Raw genomic sequence first — 16,625 nt, forward strand, 5'->3', positions numbered from 1 at the left:
GCCAAGAGAAGACCAGTTCTGCCATGTCTGCCTTTTGCCAAAGGGGCCCTGTCCATTGCTAAGTCCAGCATGGAGCCCAGCATGTCTCCTCGCCTGGAGCTCAGAGCCCAGCCAGTCCAGCCCAACCCTTGTGCCAGTCTTTCTTTCTATTGCTTTTTAGACTAAGATGTTCCCCCTGCCAGCCCTCAGTGGCTTAGGCAGAATGTTGGGGACGCTTAGTGACCTCCACTGCTCTTCTCTTGCAGTCTCCTGCTTCTTCAACTTCACCAGCCCATCTGGGATTGTCCTGTCTCCCAACTACCCAGAGGACTATGGCAACCACCTCCACTGCGTCTGGCTCATCCTGGCCAGGCCTGAGAGCCGCATCCACCTGGCCTTCAACGACATTGACGTGGAGCCTCAGTTTGATTTCCTGGTCATCAAGGATGGGGCCACCGCCGAGGCGCCCGTCCTGGGCACCTTCTCAGGAAACCAGCTTCCCTCCTCCATCACAAGCAGTGGCCACGTGGCCCGTCTCGAGTTCCAGACTGACCACTCCACAGGGAAGCGGGGCTTCAACATCACCTTTACCAGTGAGTCCTCCCTCTGTCACCAGCTGGCCCTCCCTCTGAATGTCTGCCTCCGAAGATGATTGAAGGTGTTCCCATGGAGGGAGGAGGGGATGTGGATGGGGTAGTTCCCAGAGCATTGCAGGGCTGCAGTGCCCAGGCATGGAGCTCCCAGCATGACCAAGAACGGGCATAAAGCACTGGCTGCCAGGCAGGGTGCTCTTTTCTGGAAGTCCCTCTCTGAAGGGCATTTATCTCCCATAGTTGTGATATATAATGTAAAAGGAGCCTGGAACCTCATTTTTGCCCCAACCTTCCCCATCCTACAAGACCCAGCCAGAACTAGGGAGAGTCCAAGAGAAAGAAAGCCTCTATCATTCTCATTCGTTCCTGATGCCCTCTCTGAGGTGCTCTCCCAAAACCCTGAATGCCCGCCTGCTGCTGACCTCTGCGTTCCTGGCAGGGCTGCTCACTTTGCTTTGCCCAGTTCCCATTCCCATAGTCAAATCAGAATCACAGCTTTGGAGCAACACTTCTGTTGGGCTCCCAGACTTATTGGGGACAACTCTTAGGGACTTTCCTCATAGCCCCTCTCAGGGCCATCATCTGAAAGTTGCCACCTCCAGTTTCAATCCTGGGCCCCTTCCCTAGAAGCAACCTAAACTCTGCAGTGATTATTTTTATTTCTGTATCTCGTGGTTACAGAGGGGGTTGGAGGGGGTGCAGAAGCTTGGAGACTAGAAATAGCAAGCCACCAAAGATAGCAAGAAGTGGTTATCAGGTCATAAGAAGCTATAAATCCAATTGACTTGGCTGATGACAGTCAAGTGTGGCTGGAGGTGGGTCCATCTGAGCAATTAACTAGATCCTTTCCCAGAGGCTGCTTATGAAGGGCAAGTCCCCAGTGCAAGCTGTGCCCCATGCCCACAAACACATACTGATCTCCCAACCCCCATTCCCACCCTTGGCATAAAGGCCTTGCCTCTGTTTTCCACCTATCTCTGGAGTCCAGTTGGAATGAAGACATTAGGTGCTACCTGGTGGGCCGTTTGGGATCCGCAGCCAGGTAAAGCCCATTCCATTCCCCTCACCACTCTTCTTTAGGACACAATGAACCTTCTCAGGGCATGTCACCTCCAGGGGATTCCTGTTTCATCCCCTGTGGGCAGGAAGAAGCAGGGTGAGAGCCTAGTTCTGTCTTTCCTAACCTTCCTAATCTAGCACTGACCATGCTGCTTCATACTAGAAAGGGGCGAGGATGCATTCCTTATCTTTATATCCCTCGGCCCAGCACAGGGCCTGGTGTGTGCTAAGGATCAACAAATGTTTACAGAATGGAGGGATCCATGAATGAGTAAATGCTTTTTCTTGCCCTGGCGGAGTGAGAAGAACAGGGATAAGAGGTATCCTGGGGAGCACACGTATCCAGGATGGTGAGGGCCGAGAACTCTAGGTTTGCAGCAGGTGTGGAAATTGAGCGGGAACTTGGGAGAGGAGGCAGCTGGTGGCCCAGGGGCTGAGCTTCATCTTGAGAGCAGCAGACTAATCTGAGGATAGGTCTTACTCATATTTCTTTCCAAGGTTTCTCTACCATTGTAAAAATGATACATACCCAATATGTAAATATTCAAAAAACGGGACAGGTCAAAGGAGAGATGTTAACCACCACCCAAAACCCCCTAGCCAGAAATGATCCTTGCTAACAATTGATGGATGCTATTACAGATATCAGATAGTTTTCATGCATTTATACAAATAGACAGTTGGATGGATTGATAGAAATGATTTTTAAGAATCTGGGTCGCATCCTAGACCTGCCGAATTAGAATCACTAAAGGGATGGGCCCCCAGAATCTACATTTTTGGTAGGCTTCTGAGGCAATCTGGATGCAGTCAGTGAAACAATCATCTATGGCCAAGTGTCAGGGAATTAGTGTAGTCTCTCCCACAGGACTTTAATCTCCTCCTACATCCTGACTGATGATCACTGAGGCTGAGCTTGAATTTGCCCAGTGTCAGGGAGCTTGCCGCCTCAGACAGCTCTCTCCATAGCTAGCAGGCACATCTGTGTCGCTGTAACAAAGATCAGTGATCCTACCTCCACCCCTAGAACTCCTGGGAACAAGGCTAATTCTTCTTCCACATGGAACATGATGAACAACGATGACAGTAGCTGCCATTTATTGAGCGCCTACTATGGGCTGAACCTGGTGCTGAGCACTCAACAGTCATCACTGGAAGCCTCACAGCAAAAGCTCCATAAAGCAAGACCTACCCCTTTCACATGCCAGAAAACTGAGGTCTGGAAAGGAACACAGGGAGAAGTGGGTCCTTGACTCAGAGCTTTTGCTCCCAGATGTTGGAAATAGCTCCATATTCCTGCTTTGTGCATTTATGTGCGTGTGTGTTCATATGTGGGTGTGTGTATCTGTGCCTGCGTGTGTATGACTGATGGGTTTGAAAGAAAAATGCCTGGACTTCTAGGCCCCAGGCATCACTTTTTTTTTCCCACACCATATTTCTAAATGTCAGGGTGACTTCATGGTCATAGTTTTCAACAAAGAAAGGTTGGGAGACTCAAGTCTGGGCTGACCTAGGCGTTCAAATGGAAGGGTATTGGGCACTCAGCTGAAGGCCTGCATGGGATCATCACAGTCATTTCCACATCAGAGACTCCATCTGCAATGGGAAGGGTCAGGTTTGCAGGCTTCTTGCCTCTAGCAAGATCCAACAGTCTCCAGGGTCACTGCTGTTTCTGAATGTGCAAGTGTTTCTATCACTAGGGAATTTCAGAGGCCTAGAAATTTTTTTTCAAGTGGCCTATACCCATGCAGCCTTAGATCCTGGTCTCCACTGGAAAGTTGCCATCCTCAGAACAACAGGGGTGCAAATAGAGCCTGGCTTCAGAGACATTTAGTGAGAGAACTGTGGCACCGCTACTGGAGGAAGGCAGGGAACGTGCTTGGTAGAGACCGAGCAGCAAAGAGTATCTTCCCATGCAGGGAGGGAAGAAGGAAGGGAACTCCTCTTCAATTAGCACTTACAATCTGTCACGTGCTGCACCAAACACTCGCCACTCTCATATTCACATCAACTTTCATTTTATTTCTATCTCAGAATGACCCTGCAGGTGAAGGATGGTCTCCATATTATCAGTCAGGAAACTAAGGCTCATCAGGATTGCATAAGTTGTCCAGGACCATGTAACGAATAAGAGGCAAAGCACGATTAAATCTGCAGCGTTCTGACTCTGTCCTCTCTCCACTCTTTGCATTATCAATTGCCTGGGTAGAGTGAGAGGCAGCCCTGTCAACAGGCAAGGAAATAAAGGAAATAGCTTCAGACAGGGTTAATTCTAGGGCACCTCCTTTATGATGCTTAGAGTCTATTAGCGTCACAGGATTGAGAGTCCGGCTCACCTCAGGCAGAAATGATCCCATAACTGTCTGAAGTTAGGGAAATGTGGAATGGATTTGACATTGAGGAGACAGATCAGCTCATTAACCACACTGAGCCTCAGTTTCTTCATTTGTAAAGTAGGGTAACAAGATCCACTTCATAGAATCGTTATATGGTGTAAGTGAGCTAACAGCGGAAACACTTAGCTTACTGCCTGATCTATAAATGTCTATTCGAATGCAGTGGTGGGATTAGGTGTTCGGGAAGGCAGGAAATCAAGTTTAATGAGCACCTGCTTGATGGCCAGGTCCTAGGATGTCTAGCTCTCCAACGTGGCAAGTTCTTGGGGAGGAGGTGGAGTTCTAGGGTTTACCATCCCAAGGAAGCTTGTTTTCTTTGAGGATTCTTCTCTACTCCAGCAGTGTCTGATCTTGTCCTTGAACTCCATCTACACAGCCTTCCGACACAATGAGTGCCCGGATCCTGGCGTTCCAGTAAATGGCAAACGGTTTGGGGACAGCCTCCAGCTGGGCAGCTCCATCTCCTTCCTCTGTGATGAAGGCTTCCTTGGGACTCAGGGCTCAGAGACCATCACCTGTGTCCTGAAGGAGGGCAGTGTGGTCTGGAACAGCGCTGTGCTGCGGTGTGAAGGTATGTGCCTGCAGGCTGGGGGCAGCAGCTGTTGTCAGCCAGAGAGGCTGGGGAGGGGGAGCAAGAAGCCCAGGCCATGGTGGTTCCTTTCTGTATTTGTCCTTGCTCTTCTCCTGGGACTGAGGCCACTCTCTCACCCTCATGATGGAATAGCAGCGGCTTCATGAGGACACTGTGCACAGGAATTTAAATTATAAACAGAGATTAGAGAAAGAGCTCTGGACATCAGGCATCAAAAGCACCTCTTCTTTCAAATGAGACCTCTCTCAATATCACGGCCGTTAAGAGCCCTGTTTCCAGCTCCTGCCCAGGGGAGCTCCAGCAGCCCGAAGTAGCATTGGCAGTACTGCGAGTTTTCGGGTCTTTCAAGGTGCCTACCACTCTTCCCTTCTCCACATGTTAATTTTCCCCAATTCCCTGGGATGTCTCCCAGTCTCAGCCTTTGTGCCCTGTTAAATGCTGACTTGATATCCTCGTGGTCAATCTCCAGGAGACTCAGGGCCAACCAGCCAGAAGAAACACAGCTTGCAGCAAGCACACGGCTTATGATGGCAGCTCCTCAGTCCTGCCTCGCCACACAAGACAGTTTTTGACTCAATTTGCAAGACCAGCCATCTGTTCCACCAAACTACAAACATTTAAAATACAGATAAAGCTTCTTGAGACAGGAGTCAGGTTAAATTTATGTACCAAGCATGGTGTACCAAGCATTTGTGCACCAGGCCAATTTGTGTGCCAAGCATTGTGTACCAACCATGGTGGCTGGCACAGAATAGGTACTTAATAAATATTTGTGAATAATGGATGAATAGTGAGTATCCCAAGGGCCCCTTGGGGAAACTGACAGTGTCCAAGGAGACGAAGGATGTGATTCTCTCCTTTTAGGAGGCAGAAACCTTCGTCCTCACATTTCATGTAATAGGAAGAGGATAGAGACTTAAGAGACCTCTTGGCTTACCCAATTCCTAAACTCAAATCTGGGCATCATGGCCATGAACAGGAGGGACAGGAGAATGAAGAAGGGAGTATGCCTGAGAGAGAGTATTACCCAGAGCTTATAGATGGGTGGGTGGGAGACGAAGGACCACCGAGAACACTGGAGGTGGCAAGGGGTCCAGGTGGACATTTGAGTGAGAGGGGCCCGGGCTGGGATCCTGGCAATTCACTTTTCCCCCTTGAGCCTTTGCATTTTCCAGCTGGAAAACAAAGAGGGATAATGATAATTATCAGATGTGTATGGAGTAGGCAGTCCTGGTATAAAGTAAGTCCTCATAAGCTGCGCCCTCACGGTCATGTACGCTCCATGAGGTTAGGGAGTCTTCCTTGGCCTCATATTCCCACAGCTGGCGTGTTGTTTGACACTTGGTAGATACTCAATCAATACTGGTTGACGAATCACCGAATGAATGAATGAATGAATGAATGGCCTTTTAACTAGGCTAGAGTCTCCCTAATGAGAAGCATATAAATGAAATGCCTCCAGAGCCCCGACTCTCACCAGACTGCCTGCTGTCTCCACCCTGCAACATATCATCCAAGCCACCCTGGGGAAGTGACTTGACCTCTCTGTGCCTCAGTTGCCCCACTGTAAAATGCAGGTTGATAATGGGAACCCCCTTGCAGAGCTGTCTTGAGCATGCGCAGTTCTTGGAGCAGTGCCTGGTGAGAGGTAGCACTCAATAAGTGTTGACGATCAGCGTTAACTTGATTTTAACTATTTCTTCATTGGACCAATCAGATCAGTATTTGCTCCACTTTGGGGGATCAAGTGGTGCATTTCCATCCTCCCAGGAACTTGCCCCAACCGTGACATGAATAGACATTTCTTTCTGACTTCCAAGCTTCACACAGTGTGGTCTATACAACCTCATCTGCCATTCTTCCCCAGTGCAATCAGCACTTTTGGAAAGAACAGAAGCTGTGGAGTTAGAGAAACAACACGAAACTCAGTTGCCATGCTTCCCAGCTGTAGAACTAACAGGCTTAGGTTAAGTAACTAGGCCTAGACCTCAGGTTCCTCATTGGCAACAGGTCACTGTACAAAGCATCCATGCAGAACCCAGTCTGGAGGGTTGTCAGTCGGTGGTCTTTCACCTTCCTACAGACCAGCCCCCTCGTTTTCCCTCGCACTCATTGACCACTTATAATTTCTTTAGTTTTCATTGTGTTGGTTCATCTCTCTGAGATCTTCCCTGCTGTCTCTGGCTCACCTGATCTCTTCGTTCTCCTAATTTCTATTATTTTTCATGGGCCACCACCACTGGACCACTCTGTTGGATACTGGTTCTTACCGTTATTACATTTACCAGTTCCACAGGCCTTGGTTCTGTCTCCCCACCAAGATTGTGAGCAGTCTCAGGGCAGAAGGCCAGATTCCCATTGCCCCTGAACCTGCAGGGACTTAGTCCCAAATGAGTTGACCCCTCTGAGGAACCCTCAGGACTTAGTAACTGCACAATCCTCCTCTCCACCCCCCACCCTCCTGAATCAAGTGCTCCTAGACTTTAGCTCTGCGATGCATTGAAACTCTCAAGACCGTGTATGAACACGTGAGATAATTTGACCTTTGTTAATGTATCTTCAAGTGGCTCACTATTTCATAAGCAAGGTCTTCATTTTAAAGTTAAAAAGGTCTTGTTCATTCTGTCCCTGGAGGGGGAAAGGCTGTAGGGTTGGGGCAGTAGACCCCAGAAGTAAGGGACAGTCTATTGGAGACCCTGACCCCAGGGAGAGCCTGCTCAGTTTTCTCAGAGTGATGGGCATTTGATGCCAGCATGGTTTTCAAGGATCTGGGGAGTAGCACGTCAGCCAGAGTGTGACAGCCTGATGCCACTTAGGGTGGCTGAATCCCAGCCTTAAAACCTTAGACAAACTGGCTAAAGAAGCCCCTGGGAACCTTTCCCTTCTTGGCTCCTCTCCCTCCTTTTGTCTGAGCCTTGGTAGAGCTCTGCTTTGCAATCAGCATCTTTGTCTTTTCTGTTTTTTTTCTAGTTTTGTTTTTGATTAAGTATCCCCACCTTGTGGACAATTAAATGCAGAAGCTAATGGTCTTTTAGAAAATCTTTTAATATATGCTAAGAGCCACTTAGCTTTTGAGAGGCTATAATAGGACAAGAGAGATGATGGCTTCTCCTAAATTTAGAAAGAAGGATGATTATCTGGAGGATCTAAAGCAGGGGTCGGCAAACTTTTTCTTAAAGGGCCAGATAGGAAGTATTTTCGACTGTGTGGGCTCTAACTCTGCTGTCCTAATGCAACAGCAGCCTTAGACAATACGGAAGCGAACGGGCTGGAGTGACCAAGTCTGTGATCTTGAGTTCACAGGACATAGGAGTCCCTTATGTTTAAAATCAGAAATTTCCCAAGAAAGACTTCTGGGTAGTGAAGGCAGCTACACCGGAGTACCCGCCTGCCTTTCTCTCCCCTACACTTACCTCTTCCTTGACTCTTTTAAGGAAAAATAATCAGACCCCACTAGGATAAGTGTCTGACAGAGTCGCCTCATTTCAACCTTGCACCAGTCTAGGAAATAGATGTCGTTATTGTCCCTCCTGGGGCACAGAGAGGTTAAGTCACCTGCCTAGGATATTCCCAGCTTGTAAGTGACGGAGCCAGAATTCAAATCCAGACTCTTGGCTACCCTGTTACTGTATTTTTCTTGAATTATATCACTGGAGAGAATATGGTTTCCAACACATCTATGAAAGACTTAAAAGCATCTCCAAATAGAATGAAAAGCAGGATTTCTACTTTCCACATCCCCATAGAAAATTAAAAGGAAACATATTGCCTAATGCATAAGACAAAGAAGACAGGACATCACGTGGACATGTCGGAAATTGACAGCATGAAACAAAATGACAGCAGTAAGACAAACATATCAGTTATGATAATAAAGGTAATTAAACTCCCTATTAAAAGACAAAGAGCTGAGCTTTAAGAATATTCTGCTTACAAGAAATACACACAGAAAAAGATAAATTATCTACAGTGAGTGTGCATTTTCTTCTTTATTTTATTTATTTATTTATTTATTTTGAGATGGAGTCTTGCTCTGTCGTCCAGGCTGGAGTGCAGTGGCGTGATCTCAGCTCACTGCAGCCTCCACCTCCTGCGTTCAAGTGATTCTCCTACCTCAGCCTCCTGAGTAGCTAGGACTACAGGTGTATGCCACCATGCCCGGCTAATTTTTTGTATTCTTAATAGAGATGGGGTTTCGCTATGTTGGCCAGACTGGTCTCAAACTCCTGACCTCATGATTTGCCAGCCTCGGCCTCCCAAAGGGTGGGTATTACAGGCCTGAGCCACCACACCTGGCCCCTGTATTTTCGTTTTTTAATTTTTAAAGAAATACTTGGAGGATTGCTTGAGCCTGGGAATTAGAGGCTGTAGTGGGCTATGACTGTACCACTGCACTCCAGCCTGGGCGACAGAGCTAGACTCTGTCAAATAAATAAATAAAGGAATACTTGGTGGTTGTAAAAATTTCAAATGATGCACAAGTGCAATACAGCTCAAAGTAAAAATGCTCACTTCCCCATCCCACTCCCCAGAGGAAAATGGTTTAACAGTTTGGTATAAACACATCCACATTTATTCTCTATCTATACCAAATGTGTTACTTTTAAAATCAGGAAAAAAGCAAGTCCTGTAATAAAGAAAGAAGGTCAGTTCTCCTCATGACCACAAAGAAATCTAAGTGGTGGTGGTAGCTCATTTAGGCATCTAAGGAAGAACTGTAAGGGCAGTTATTGGGTTTCTAGCAATCTCTCATTTAATCTTCATGCCACTTTTGTCAGAAAGATGTAATTATGCTTTATCCATGAGAATCCAGAAAAACAATGAGGTGAGTTGACTTTCCCAAAATCACCCAGCTAGTAATCACTGAGCACGTACTATGCGCCAAATACCAGGCCAATTGCTTTACATCTATATTAGTCCATTCTCACATTGCTATGAAGAAATACCCAAGACTGGGTAATTTATAAAGGAAAGAGGTTTAATTGACTCACAGTTTCACATTGCTGGGGAGGCCTCAGGAAACTTACAATCATGGTGAAAAGCAAAAAGAGAAATAGGCACCTTCTTCACAGGGCATCAGGACAGAGGGAGTGCAAGCAGGGGAAATGCCAGATGCTTATAAAACCATCAAATCTCCTGTGACTCGCTATCATGAGAGCAGCATGGGGGAAATTGCCCCTATGATCCGATTACCTCCACCTGGTCCCGCCCTTGACATGCAGGGATTATGGGAATTACAATTCAAGGTGAGACTTGAGTGGGGACACACAGCCTAACCATATCAACATCCACTGCCCCACTGAATCTTCATGACAACCTCATGAAAGCAGTATTGTTATCCTCACTTCACAAATGAAGAAACTGTAGCTCAAAATGGTTACATAACTTGCTTAAGACCACAGCTAAGTGAGGTTCAAATCCAGATATTCTGATTCCAGAATTATCACTTTTAACCTCCAAGTGAGGTCTGAGTCCAAGTTCATTCTGCTTGTATTCTACCACAAAACAGTGGAAGACAGGTGGTGAGGGGCACAGGTGGGCAGTGGGGGGGCAGGGCTGGAGAGTAGGAGGTCACACTTACAGCTGCAGGGCTGAGTAACTCCAGAGTCACTTTGGTCAGAGGAAAGGACTTCCAACTACTTCTGGTCACTCACACTGGACAACTAGTGTTGTCCAGTTTTTACCCAGTAAAGGGTAAAAACCCCTTTAGCAGCAGCCTACATTCCGTTACAGAAGCAGTGGTTGAGGTGGGCATTCCCACGTCCACCCATAGTGGTTAAAAATGCAGGCTGCGGAGCTGGACCGCCCAGGTTTAAATCCTGACCCTGCGACTTCCTAGTGTGTGTTCCTGGCCAGTCACCTAAGCTCTTTGTACCTCAGGTATGTTCCCTCAGCTATGAAATGAGGCTAATGTCTGTGCCCGCCTTATAGGTGGCTGTGAAGACTAACACACAGGGAAAGTGAAAGCATACATGAAGGTCAGCGTCTGGCATGTTATAGAGCTCAATGCTCAATGAGTATTTGTTCTTTGTATTCTATTCTGTCACCATTCCCTATTCCTCTTTGCCTTGCACAACTTTAGCATCAAGGTCAGGAGAAGTGGCTCATCCCTCACAGGGGACAGCAACCCCTTGTTAGAAGCTCAGTGTATCAGTCAGCCTGGGCTGCCGTAACACAGTGCCATAGACTGGCTGCCTTAAACAACAGAAATTTATTTTCTCACAGCTCTGAAAGCTGGAAGTTCAAGATCAAGGTACTGGAAGGGTTGGTTTCTCCTGAAGCATCTCCTTGTCTTGCAGATGCCCATTTCCTCTCTGTGTTCTCACGTGGCCTGTTTCCTGTGCACATGCACCCAGGGTGTCGTCCTCTTATAATGAGGACAGCAGTCCTACTGGACTAGGGCTCTATCCTCGTGACCTCATTTAACCTTATTCACCTCCTGAAAGGCTCTCTCTCCAAATGCAGTCACATTGGTGACTAGGGTTTCAACCTATGCATTTGGGGAGGACACAATTCCATCCACGACACCCAGTATCCCTACCTATCAACCAGTATTTCATTCCATCAACAAATATTGAGCATCTAGTGAGTACCAGGTGCTGGGACAGGCACAGAGTCCCTCTTTTGTCTTATTGCTGAGCTCCTCTCCCTATTCAAGGGAGGATCCCCCCTTTTTCCTTCTTTTCTTTGTATGTGTGTGTATGCATGTGCACGCACACAGGCGTGTGTGTGTTTCCCTGTTTTTGCCTTCACCTTGTTTAAATGAAAAACTTCAAACCCATACCAAAACAGAGAGAATAGTATAATGAACCCCCATGTACCTATCAGTCAACCTCAACAATTATAAACTCATTGCCTATTTTGTTTCCATTTAGACCCCCACCCATTCCCCCACCACCACCCTGCTGGTTCTGGGATTATTTCGCAGCAAATTTCAGGCATCACACTTCATCTGTAACATTTTAGTAATGTGTTTCCAACAGATCAAACTAACTCTTGAAAACATAACCACATTGCTATCATTTTGAAAAACTAAAAACAATTACTTAATACAGTCAAATTTTCATGATTGGCTAATACGTTCTTTGATAGTATTTTTAAGTCAGTATCCTTGTTAACTTCATACATTATAATTGGCTGATATGTCTCAAGTCTTTTCTAATCTATAGATGTCTACTCCCCACCCCCTTGAGATTTTTTTTGTTGTTGCAGAAGTTGGGTCTTTTATCCAGAGATAAATGAGAATTATTCAGAATGAGAAGTCTCCTGCATTCGGAATTTTGCCACTTGCTTCCCTGGGAGGTTGTTTAACATGATTGTCTCTCTTTTATGTTTCCTTTAATTGGCAGTAAGATCTAGAAACTTAATCAGATTGAGCTTCCATTTTTTTAGCCAGAATATCTTGTAGGCAATGTCTCCAACAGAATCATATAATATTTGGGTATCTCTCTGTTGGGGTCTTTAGGAACCATTAATGATCAGAGCCTAGGGATTACAAAATGGTAACATGCTATCATTTATTTTTTCATAAGCTGAAATGCTATACTTAAAGAAAACTTGTCTTCATCAACTATTTGGTTACTCTGAGATATAGTTTGTAAAGGAAAAGCAAGGAAATAATTATTTGCATTTACCTGCTTTCATATTAATGAGTTGATTCCCTAACACCTTCCAAAGTTGCACATTTTTAAATATCATTACAATCCAAACATATTTTATGTATTTAAATCCACTGCAGTTTGTTCTAATTAATGCTCAAATTGTGTCACTCGCTAGTGGGAGCCTTTTGAAGTTGGCCTAACATCATCTTGGACGTTTTCTGTCTCTGACCTAGAATCAGTTATTTCTCCTAGAAGCCCTGGTTCCTTTTCGTGGAAACTGATATTTAAAATGTGGGCAGTAGGGGTACTTTTTATTATTGACTTGGTTCCTGTTTCTAAGCCTTTTCAATGAACACAGCTAGAAAGTACTTTTTAAAAGAAAATTCATCATGGGTTTATTTCATTTCCAATGTAAAAACACTTTTTCTTTTTTACTTAACTTCTTTTTTTTTTAATTTATTTATTATTATTATACTTTAAGTTCTAGGGTACATGTGCATAACGTGCAGGTTTGTTACATATGTATACTTGTGCCATGTTGGTGTGCTGCACCCATCAACTCGTCAGCACCCATTAACTCGTCATTTACATCAGGTATAACTCCCAATGCTTCTTTAATATCATATCCATATTTCCTTTCACTCTTGCTGAAAATCCCAGTCCCCAACCCCATTAATATAATTTCCCAATTTATAGCACATGCCTAAGAGTCACAAAGTAGTAATACCAGTAACTACCAACAATCATATAATTACTGAAAATAGTTTAAGGGTTTTTTTTTTTTCATTTCTTTCTGTATCCTACTAAGGTAGGCTATCAAATTACTGTGTTTTAAAATCTCTTTTACTAGTTTCTTCATGTGGGATTATGCCACCAACTAACCTAGTATTGCATTCATGTATTTACTCTGCTTCTGAGATTTTAGAAATTGCTTATCAGTTTATTGATTTGCTTAGTCTTTCATTTTAATTATTTAAAATATTTATAGTTCTAAAGTTAAATATATAAAAAAGTATATTCTGAGAAAGCCTAGCTTCTATCCCTATCTTCTCTACCCTGTTCCCTCCATCCTTCTGTGAATAATCTTTTTAGTTTTCGGTTTACCCTTTCATGGATTGTTAATGAGTGAATATGTGTGTATGCCTCTACCTCTTTCTTAGATAAAGAGAATCATACTATACCTATTATTCTCTACCATGCTTTTATTCACGTAACAACATAGTCTGGGAACCACTCCATGACATTATATAGAATATCCCTCATTCTTGTTTCATAGCTGCATAAATAGTCCATTATGTTGATTACCCTAGTTTATTCAGTTAGATCTGTACCACTGAACATTTGGGCTGTTTCCATGCATTTGCTATCACAAATAGTGCCACCTTGCATAACCTTGTACACATATGTCATTTCTTATTTTTGCCAGTGTATCTTTGGGAGAGTTCTAGAAATAGAATTGCTGGGTCAGAGAGTAAATGCATATGCATTTTGTTGGGTATTATCAAATTCCTCTGCATAGCAGTTGTACCGTATTGCACATTCACCAGCAAGGTACTAGAATCCTTGGTTTCTCATGGCCTCATTTGTCATTAAACTTTGGATTTTGCCTATCTGATGGATGAGAAATAATATCTCACTGTGCTTTTAATATGTATTTTTCTTTTTAAGAGTGAGGTTGATCATCTTTTCAAATGTGAAAGAGACATTGCATTTAAGAATCCTCCCCTCCAAATCCCTTCCAGGCAACTACCACTCTGCAATATGAAGATGAACAACAGAGAAAGTGAAGGACAGAATGAATAGAGAGGTCACTGGACAATCACAGGTGCACAGGAAGAGATTAAATAGCCAAACCAATGAAGCAACACAGCAGAGAAAGAAAACAAAGTGGTGACCGCCAAAGGAAGGGATGGAATTTCCCTCTCTGGAGATTGCAGATGGGGTTTCATTGATGTGTATGCACTGAGTAGAGAGTGGCCTAGACAGGCAATGGAGACTGCATGATCTATAGCTCCCCAGGAAGTAAATGAGGAGATCACAGTCCAACAACCAGAGAGGCTGGGCCTGTGCTGAGATGGAGCCAAGAAAGAGTCCCTTCTCACTGCTGAGATTGTAACAATGGGATGTAGCAATAGGCACATCCCTCCCCACCTCCAAGGTCTCACCTGTCCACCAGAGAAGTAGAGGAAAGCATTAGTAGTTGCAGTGAGATGGATGGATGGGTTTTGAAAATGGGTTACCCAGAAAGTGACAATACACATACACAATTTACTCTCCCAATGTTTGATATAGCTCTATGTAATTATTTGGTTTCTCTAAGCCTCAATTTACTGAAAATGGGGTAATAATCCCCGCCTATAAAATGAGGTTAATAATACTATGTGCCATTTAGCGTGGCTGTTGTCACAAGAATAATCCACATTAAGCCCTGACACGTAGTAAGTTATCGGTACACATGAGCTTATTACTGTCGGCTGTGGTTGTAGCACTATTATGTGTCACAGGGGGATTTAGAGACAGAAGTCTTGAGATTCAATCTCAGCTCTAATTTCATTAGCTCTGTGTCCTTGATCTAGTCTCTTAACCTACTTGGCCTTAGTTTTCTTCTCTATAAAATAGGGATAATAACTTCATAAATGTATGCATTTAAATGAGATAACACGTGTAGCAATTAGCATAGTAAGTCATCAGTAAGAGTTGACTACTACTACCCTTATTATAATCTTCTTTGTTAATTAAACTTCCTAATATAAGTTTCTATTAAGAATACTTGACAACTATTTTAGATAATTCTCGAAGATTATAGCATTAAAAAAAGAAGATGGGGTATATTAGACTATCTTTATGAAACTGATTACCTGTAGAAATCTACAAAACTTTGCAGAGAGAGAAGTGCTGTGTAGCTCTTTATTCCTCCCCAGTCTTGTTTGGGGAATTTTTGGCATCTGATAGCTCCATAGTAAGAGAGTACAAAGGAGCAGAGGTTCCTTTGACATGGGAGGCGGCTTAGCTTAAGATCTCTGGATTTACGCTGTCTTGCCTAGGTCTGAATCCAAGCTCTGCAACTTGCTAACCCAAGGCTAGTTGCTCAACCTCCATAAGCCTCAGCTTTCCTAGGAGGTAATAATAGCACCAGCCTCACAGGGGATTTTGTTTTGCAAAGAGTGAACATGATTACGAATGTAAGCTCAGTGCCTGATGTGGAGTCAGCCCCCAGTCAATGGCAGTGGTGATGGCAGTGACAGAAGCAGTAGTAGTGGATGTCATCATCATCCTCATCATCAGCCTTAGGGAGGTGTGCTAGTCTGAGTGGGCTAGGCCACATGGTGTTAACTTCCAACCTCCACATCCCAGCAGCTTAAAAATCAGGAGCTTATATCTGACACAGACCACTGAAGCTACATATTTAACATGGGTCATCAGGGATGTCTGCTCCTTAGAGTCACTTAGGGGCCTAGATAGATGGGACTTCCCTCTTGACACTTGCTTCCGCAATTACCAAGGCAGGAAAAGGAAACTGTGCAAGTCACACAAGCAGAGAGGCTGGGCCTGTGCTGAGATGGAGCCAAGAAAGAGTCCCTCCTCACTGCTGAGATGCAAACCTGTATTGTAACAATGGGATGTAGCAGTAGGCACATCCCTCCCCACTTCCAAGGTCTCACGTGTCCACCAGAGAAATAGAGGAAAGCACACAGGCTTGTAAAGTTTCCACAGAGACATGATGTACAGCACTTCTGCTCTCATTTTATTGGTCACAGCAGTCACATGGCCTTGCATAACTTCAAAAGGGGTGGGCAATGAAATCCAATCACGTGCCCTTGAAAGAGGAATAGCTCTAATGACTACCTTAGGGGCTGAGGGTCTGGTTGCAGGAAGAGAGAGGGGTGGTAGGAAAGAGGCAGCTGAGAGTGGGGAAGCCCAGGATGGGACACGTGGGCAGAGGCATAAATAACAGGATTTGCCAGACCAGAGACAGCCAGCAGCTGTGCCTAGGCCTCCCAGTGTCCTGTGGCATTCCCTGCCTTGGACTGTATTCATTCATCCTGTCATTAACTCATTTATTCATCCAACCAGCAATCATTGAGGAAGAACTGCGTGCCAAGCACCATGCTAAATGCTGGGGATACCCAGTTGTGTAACACAATTAACACATCCCATGCCCTCCTGGAGTTTACAGTGATGCAGGAAGTACCGGTGCCCTGAGCTGAGCATCTGAATTGTAGGGTCCTGGGGTTCTGACCCTTTCCAGGGCCAGATGTGAGGAGGTTGGCTGGATCTATGCCCCTGCCTCAGGCCTGACAGTTGAGTAAGGAACAAAGGAAAAGCACAGTGTGGCCCAAATATTAGCTGTACTTCAGCCCTTCTAGAATGACAAAGGGACTCTGCTTAAGGGATTCTTTTCATT

General features: G+C 44.9%; 1 protein-coding gene across 14 annotated transcripts in view; it reads left to right on the forward strand.

Moving 5' to 3' along the window:
* CSMD2 (CUB and Sushi multiple domains 2) overlaps positions 1–16,625 on the forward strand; it is a 650,869-nt gene that overhangs the window by 423,763 nt on the left and 210,481 nt on the right. For all 14 annotated transcript variants that reach the window (XM_045375140.3, XM_045375143.3, XM_045375139.3 and 11 more), the window contains 2 exons: positions 246–572; positions 4,404–4,598. In XM_045375140.3, coding sequence (XP_045231075.2) covers positions 246–572; positions 4,404–4,598 — 522 coding nt within the window. The remainder of the gene's footprint in view (positions 1–245; positions 573–4,403; positions 4,599–16,625) is intronic.

Source organism: Macaca fascicularis, chromosome 1, assembly GCF_037993035.2.
Source record: "Macaca fascicularis isolate 582-1 chromosome 1, T2T-MFA8v1.1".
Taxonomy (NCBI): Eukaryota; Metazoa; Chordata; class Mammalia; order Primates; family Cercopithecidae; genus Macaca; species Macaca fascicularis.